This window comes from Zerene cesonia, chromosome 12 (genome assembly GCF_012273895.1).
Source record: "Zerene cesonia ecotype Mississippi chromosome 12, Zerene_cesonia_1.1, whole genome shotgun sequence".
NCBI lineage: Eukaryota > Metazoa > Arthropoda > Insecta > Lepidoptera > Pieridae > Zerene > Zerene cesonia.
The window spans coordinates 397,332-405,990 of record NC_052113.1 but is presented as its reverse complement, the minus strand read 5'-3'; the positions used below and the strand labels follow the sequence as shown (position 1 = coordinate 405,990).

Genomic DNA, 8,659 nt, shown 5'->3' with positions numbered 1-8,659 from the left:
TTTACGAAAAATAAAAAGTAATATGCAATTTAACTGACTTTTACACTCAATTACGTTATAGTAATTACTCACTTCAGACAAGCAAGAATTAAAGTCAATGTTTTGATATTCACCACACAGATATTGTCACTATTAATAACGTAATAAAGATATTTTAACAGAGCTGTCAACAGTAGACGAATGACGTTTATTCAATTAAAAAAAAATATAATGAAAAAAAATACAGAAAATAGAGTAATAAAACATTATCAGCGCCTACATGTTTTATTACCAATAATGTTGATATAAGTGTACTTGTATTTGCCTTGTAAAATATAATAATTTCATATGTAGGTATTTAGAAAGTTCTATTTATTTAACGAACTGGCATAGCTTCTCAGTTCATCAGCGGAAATCGCACTATTTGAAATCAATGTATTTGTAACTAGCGTTTCGCCTATAGTCTTCCTCAATAAATGGGCTATTTAACACTGAAAAATTTTTTAAAATCGGACCAGTAGTTCCTGAGATTAGTGCGTTCAAACAAACAAACTTCAGCTTTATAATATAAGTATACATTGTTATGTGTTTCAGATGCCCACGGCGGTTGGTGGATGTGAAGTCACCACTCTACTGCGCCAGCTGTGCGGGGGGGATGGTGTAGGGTAAGTTTAAGGCGAAACAACAAGTTAGGCGGAACACAACAAAAAAATACAGTCGCACAGAGAACCTCCTTCGTTTTCGACAATGTCGTTTAATAACACTGTGCGAAAAAAAAAATGTTTTCAAAATGAAAAACCAATGAAGACCAATAAACAAATAGGCGTTGGAATCGTAATCATTCAATTAATAATTTGTTCCCACACACATGCCTTATTTAGGCATGTGTGTGTGTCAAGTAATTAACTAGCTGCGTCCCTTTCTAACGACCTATGAGTGAGGGAGGTGGTATCAAAGCATGAGTGAAAATTGTGCCTACGCGTAAGCGAATATGGCATGGGGTGACTAATTATGAGTAAGTTTTTTTTTTGTTACGATACATTTTTAAATCTTTTTATATGGTTTTCAACAGGTGGTACAGTTTAAGGTTTAGCGGTGAATGTGACTAATCGATGAGCTTCATGAGATCTTATTGATTCTAAATCTAATCTTTTAGATAACTCACCCCAACTTTACTATTCATGTACTAAAGATCATAATATTATTCACATATTATCGAACCGCCGGTTATTTCTAACATGTTCTTATTAGCTTCACCCGACTGCCTCCTTGGTGCATTGACTAACGCGTGAGCGTAAAACCGAGGGGTCCTGGGACGAATCCCGGTGGGGACGCACAAAAGAAAAAATGTCTCGGTCTGGCAGAAGGCTGACCACCTAATTGTCCACAATAAAAATCGATCAGTGAAAAGGATATATATCATCTGTATCATTGTATGTAACCGATTCCTGTGCACTCGACTTGATCCACCTCAAACGGACAGATTCAATTCGAACTATGTACACTTATCAAGGATGGGTGATAAAACAATGCTTTGTTAGTTTATCTTATTATACTATACTCTGAATGAGAGTGAGACATTTTAATTGATACTACAATTAAAGCGTGTTTTTTTACTATTTTTATTTGTTTGTCTATGATTTCGCTGTATGTCTTAAAATTCCTGAAAGGATATTGATCTTTGTATGTGTTATGATTTGACGACATGTCGTACAAAGGTCAGTGAAATACGTGGCGTTCCTCACGAGTATGTGATAGTTAATTACTAGGAATCCCTTGCGACACCTAGGTACTTGATAAAAACAATAAACATTACGATATCAAACACAAATAGATCACGCATTGATAAAAATAACGTGTATCATCGTTGAATAGCTCGAAAAGTGATTCACTATATCCGTTTCGACAAATAAATAATTTTTACATTTCATGCCAAATCTAGGAGCAAATAAATTAGTATGAACAGACTAAAAAACACGCTTTAATAGATAGAATCAATTTATTTGTCTCACTTGCTCGTATGCAGAGTATACGTAAGGTGATTATTAAACCCTGATGATGTTGAGTATGCTTCAACTAAAGGATTAGTGCAAGTTTAAACAACATCAGTCCAGAAGTACATATTCATAAGGTTGACAACGTCCTGACGGATTCCTCGCTTTCTTCGTCCGCTTTCAAACGACTGCATCTATCGAAAATTTACCTCACTAATTTGTTATATACCAATAGTATACCTTTAGCATCCTACTATTCCCACTAATATTATAATCCTACTTCCTTCTATAATATTATAAATGCGAAAGTTTGTAAGGATGTGTGTGTGTTCGTTGCTCTTTCACGCAAAAACTACTCAACCGATTGCAATGAAATTTGGTACATAGATAGCCGGACAACTGGAATAACATATAGGCGACTTTTTATCCCGATATTCCTAAGGGATACGGACTTACGCGGGTGAAACCGCGGGGCGCAGCTAGTTAACAGTATAACTTGTAATGTAAACAGATAAACAAATTGAAATTAATAACATCTTGCTTTGACTGATGAGCATGATGATAAAATCGGGCTTGATGAGTTTCCTTAATGCTAAAAATGAACACGCCATTGTTTCTAATGTCCATGGGGTCTTATACACGGGAGGCATTAGATCATCGTGGTTTCTATTGCATAAAATATATACAGTAGCGATGCGTAAATTAGGCTTTCATTTGGAATAGGCCTTGTCTGAATGTTGATCATACATCGCGATCAAAATAGGATGGTCGACTTTTCGTATGATGGTTTCAATGGCATTATATACTACCATATACGTTTTTAAGGTAATCAATTAAGTTTGAGGCTCATACCTCTAGATCTTTCTTATTTATTCTCTCTTCATTTTTCTTCCAAATGAATAAATCAGAAATCATATTGTCGTTCATTTATCATTATTACTTCAAAAGCTAATAAAGCCCCGCACAATATATCGACTTATCAAGAGAATATTTACTTTAAGTTTGTGTCCTGCAACTTGAAAGAATATAAACAGCACGCCGCTGAAATATATTCCATTTCACGTCTAATGACAACTGCCGCAAGATCCACCATCGCCACTTCCACCAAAGACCCTTCGCAAATATCCCTGACGCAACGCAGTACCGCTAGGCACGTAGCCCGTCCCATTGTGCCATAACCGACCTTACATTGTCATCACGCGCGCTTAGATCACTGATAGATATGCTTTCATGAGGTCGCCGGTGCAATCGCACTGTGATTGCACTGGTGCACTGGGTGGGTTCTTAATGGGATTTTTGGGGACCCGTATGTATGTGGAGAAACCCGTATGTATACGCTTTCCATCTGAATTAAATTACTAGACACAAACGTTATGGTAACTCTATGAATTTATGTTAGAATCAATTCATATTGGAGATTGATAATGTACGGCAGGAATTGTTGTAACTTTTAAATTTCCAATTTCTCCGTTCGAAAAACTATCGTTTCATCTTTAATTTGATACATACTTATACACGAATTACTTGTTCGGTTTGACCGATTTTTAAGTAGAGTCTATGAACTAATAAATACCTAATGTTAATATTATCTCGCTTGTAATCTTACAGCAGGAATACTCCACTTTCAAAGATAAATAAAACCAGAATATTGCTGTAATAATATTTTTACGTCGAAGATGAGTGCATTAGATAAGTTTAATGACCCATATCGAAATATTTTTGTTTATAACGTTTCTTTACACTTGAATTCGTTTAGGATAATAAATATAGTAATTAATAAAAATGCAAGCCAATTTTTATGCCAGTTATTATTAACTTACACTTAATTAAAAATTTCAATAAAGTTTTGGTATGGTTAAAGAGCGTATATGTCCCTGAAAGGCCGGCAAAGCACTTAACATCAGGTGGCCCACCTGCTCGTTTGCTTGCCCTGCCATAAAAAAAGTAATTTTTAGTCTTGTTTCCAAACAATTCTATTTTAAATTTATTTGTTTAAATATAAATAGAAAGTAATGAAATCATTTGACCTAATCAAAAAATATGCCTGCTGGGAACTTACTGTTAGTTTTATAGTTTAAGCAAGCTACGAAAGGAATTAATATTTTTAATTACAATTTATTTATTAGCAATGCTAAATCAGTGACAATTTATTGCTGAAGTTTATTTGTATGCAATTTGCGCGAAGTTTCGCTTGTCTATGCATCGGGAACCATAAATTTCTGGACGATAAAAGTTTCGCCGCTTTTAATGTTCCATTTCGCTTTATGACGTCATGTTGTAGGGTGTGGGTGGCTTTGAGTGGATTTAACTTAACAAAAACATGTAACAAAGGTAAAAAAAGTGTCTGTTATTTTTTTATGTTTGCTTTGCATCCTGTATCTAAAGGTTGTTGGCAGAGATTACGGTAGGTGATTAGACCTCCAATTTTTTACAATTTTATTTATTTATTACCCATTTTTAACCCAATATATGCTATTGACCCACAAACGAGATACGCATAATATAAAAGTGAAAGTGCTTAATTCTTATATAAATGACATTTACAAAAATAAAATGCATAGTTGATTTTACACATTCAATAGCATAGTAAAGGCTGTGAATATTTGTTATTCAATCTTCCCTACAAATTCCCCAGAACTCTAAAATCAGGTTATAATCAGAAAACATCAGAAGAAATAAATCCAAAAAGCGATAAACGTGTTGTCACAACTCGAGTACCAGCGCGTCCCAAGCCCTTGCATGTTATATGGCTCGTCTGGGCATCTCCCCGTTACGGGCGAAGGTCGTGCTTCCGCCCCACTGTGTGTCAAGCTCAAGGTCATCTGGATGAATCACTGTTTACGAAGCCTCGCTGGAAAGTCTGGAAAGTTCTGATATGAAATATGTAGTTTTATCTGGCAATCTTAAGGCAGATTAAAGCTTTAAGTTCGTATATAAAGTGAAAAAATTATTAATTGTGATGTAATTAATGAACAAGATGTGGATCCATTTATTATCCATTTTTCCCCCTAATGAATACTGTATATGATATGTTTTCAACCTTTAAAATAATGATCTCTTTTAGTAACTCGTCCACATTCCTAAAAATCTAAATCTTGTGTAAGCTGTTCCCCCATAGTCGTAGCATGCTTTGGAACAAATTGGGCCAACTCGCACCGGAGAAGGTACAACACACCTACAGAAGACCGGCGTGAAATAGTAGCATGCTACTATGTTTCGCTCGGTGAGTGGGGTAGACGGAGGCCCGTATCTTTCTTCCCTTGCCTTTTCCTCAGTTCAGTCCTATCTTTTATTCTCTTCCTAAATCCTTTCTTTATCCCTTATCAAATAAAGTTGGCAATCCATTTTCACAGGCATATAGCATCTGGATTTTTTTATGGACGGTGCTCCCTTATCATTAGGCAACCCACACGTCGATCATCTAATATTTCATAAAAAATATCACTGTCGAGCTGTTCGAAACTCATGATTAGTGTAAAAATAGTGTGATAAGGTAATTGGCAGCGATTCGTGCAATGCAGTCTAAATTGAAGCGACCTCGCCTCTGATGTCAGATACAGTTACTCGCTTAATTTTATGGCGTTTACCTTTTATCTAAATCACTTCTGTTTAAAAGATTAACGTTAAATAGAGTGGTTTATTTCTGAATGTTTTTATTTTTCGTTATATGATACTTTTGGTTGATTGTGCTTTTTAGAATAGTTTAATTCGAAATATTGGGAGAAAGTTATTTGGAACTAGTGGTCCCCCCGTCTTCGCCCGTGGTACATGTATAACCTTCCTCAATAAATGGGCTATCTAACACTGGAAGAATTTTTCAAAACGGACCAGTAGTTCATGAGATTAGTGCGTTCAAACAAACAAACAAACTCTTCAGCTTTATAATAATAGTTTAGATTATTGATTTTTCCACTGCTCATTATTCCGTCAGGTTAGGCAACAGATGTATTTTTTGAATCGATTCCTAAAGGTTAGTAGATTTTCAACTATTGTAAAAAGATATGAGATTATAAAAATGTTTATCATAAGTATAAAACAAAAACATTAGTCATATTCGCTAGAAGAAATGAAACATTATAAACACTAAAATATGCTTCGCTTAATAGTGCTTTAATTAAAGTATTCAATTTGCGATGAGCTATGTCACTAAACTATACACTATCAGCTATTAATATTAATAACAAATGGGCATGACACAGTCTAGACGGGGTCTCCTAGCGGTCACCTCACCCTCGGCTTTTAATCCCGACATCGCTTTTTACTTATCCCCAAATGCCTGACTCATATTTCCATATAATATGTGCGCGTTCTATAATTTATTACATAGATAGAATGGTTGGACAATGTCATAAGCATATAATTTAACTTTCAGTTAAAGGACGTACAATTAAATTTAAATATATAATATTATAAATGTATTATATACTGTTTAATTTATTAATTTTATAGCATTGAAATGTTTTATAAATGATCAATTTTGAAACAATAGACAATATTGATCACAAGGCGGGATTCGAACTCGCGTCTTTTTGCCAAACCGCACGCTGCACTAACCCGCTCGGCCACCCGTGATCCCTATCCGTGAATTCCTTCTACTCTTACGTTTTCATATTCCTAAGTGACACCCCACGTCATCTATTGAGATGATTGAGAAGCGTCATCCGTCGCCAACCGATATGAAACATAATTTCAAGGATTACAATATTGTATCGATGGAACGCGGCTTTTATTAAATTTAACATTCTACTATTTTATTACATAAGACAAAAGGTTAAAAAAATAGCTAAGCATAAAAATATTCTTGATCATCCCGTTCGTTTAGAATTCATATTTACGTTTAGCTTTAGTTCTGCTCGTTTGATCATCACGACATAGTATAAAACAAAGTCGCTTTCTCAGTCCCTATGTATGCTTAAATCTTTAAAAATGCGCAACGGATTTTGTTGGGGTTTTTTTAATAGATAGAGTGATTCAAGAGAAAGGTTTGTGAGTATAAAAACATCTATTAAACTACTCCGAATTAACGCGTGCGAAGCCGCGGGCAAAAGCTAGTTAAGTTATAATCTGACCGAGTTTCGTTGAAACTAAGCTTCCTCTTCCCTCCCTTTTACTTTAGAAAGAATTTCCAAAATTAATACTTATTGCTTACATCCTATCCTACTAATATTATAAATGAGAAAGTTTGTAAGGATGTGTGTGTGTGTTTGTTAGTCTTTCACGCAAAAACTACTGCACCGATTGCAATGAAATTTGGTACGTAGATAGCTGGACAACTGGAATAATATGTAGGCAACTTTTTATCCCGATATTCCTACGGGATACGGACTTACGCGAATGAAACCGTGGGACGCAGCTGGTATACCATAAAGGAAGAACGGTTCTTTCTAGCAGTTTCGGCTAAGTGTTGGTGTGTCAGGATCATTTTATTCTTATTCTTATTTATTACATTAAAAATTCCCGACATATAGACTGACAAACAAGTTTACAGTATAATTATAACGAATTTTGGTCTAATGAGGGGGTTAGAGGGGGCGGGAGTGTTAAAATATAAGAGTTTAATTAAACTAGTATGGAGTATTTTATCCAATTACAAACGCTACATTTAATTTGAAGTATACTACATGTATGTTGCGTTTGTTCCGTGACCGCACGGCCCTCAGGGAGAAGGCTACCTTACTGAGGCGGTATTTTTTGCAGTAGTTCTTGAGTTTATTTGTTAGGAACCCTTAAGTTTCAATCCCTGATTTAAAGGAATCTATCTATTTAAATGTTTAAAAGTAGTGAATGTCCTATACTATTAATAACCGTACAAAAGGAAAATGTGATCCCAAACGTTATTAAACTATATTTTCAGGCATAGGAATGAACGCGTGCTCGGCGTGAAGAATGCGCAGCTGGTGTGCGTCAACGGTGGCAGTCCGCGCCAGCCCAGCACTCCGCAACTGTTGCGGGTGGGCATACTTTAATGTTATCCCCTTTTATTTATTTAAAGTCCATGCAATGTCGTATGTTATGGTAATGACTTTATTCTTGCTATTGACATATGGCTACTTAAATACTTTTTTACCTATATACTTTTTTTCTCTTACATATCCAGCCGAATGAATTTCTGAAAGTACTCACTCTCCATTGAGACGATTCTTTACATAATCTTGTACAATAAAGGAAAACGTTAAAAACAAGACCAACGAGGCGAATAGTGGACTTCATTTAAATTTACTTTTCGGTCCTATAACATGCGTTCCATATCGAGAGATAACAGAATAAAAAAAATCTGTTACAGATACTAGAAGAAACAATCCAGAAGAAGACACCGCGTCCTCTATACCCGCCCACGAGCAAAGACATGGAGAAGTACCGCATGCTGCTGTGCACGCCGGACGCGGTGGCGGAGCGCCTGCACGCCTACCGCACCAAGTTCGTGCAGCACATGCTCGCCAGCTGCATGTACGCGAACAGCGCCGTCGGGAAGCCCTGGGAGGTGATCGGCAGGTGGGTTACAATCGCGCCCTGTTTGTGCAGGATGGGCTGGTCGGCTGCAGGTGTAACTGCTGTGGGAAATCCACGGTGGTGGTGATGGTGTTGGTGGTCAGGTAAGCTTCGTTCTAAAGATATTACGATCGTGATGAATATTTTTATCAGCTTCTGGGATGATAAGTGTTCTGCGGAAGAGCTCTAGAAGGTGA

General features: G+C 36.1%; 1 protein-coding gene across 1 annotated transcript in view; it reads left to right on the top strand.

Annotated features, from left to right (window-relative positions):
• Nucleotides 1-573: 573 nt before the first annotated feature.
• The window catches only part of LOC119830906, a 9,170-nt gene continuing 1,084 nt past the window's right edge, over nt 574-8,659 (top strand). The window contains exons 1-3 of the mRNA XM_038354095.1: nt 574-644; nt 7,828-7,924; nt 8,257-8,465. Of these exons, the coding sequence (XP_038210023.1) occupies nt 574-644; nt 7,828-7,924; nt 8,257-8,465 (377 nt within the window). The remainder of the gene's footprint in view (nt 645-7,827; nt 7,925-8,256; nt 8,466-8,659) is intronic.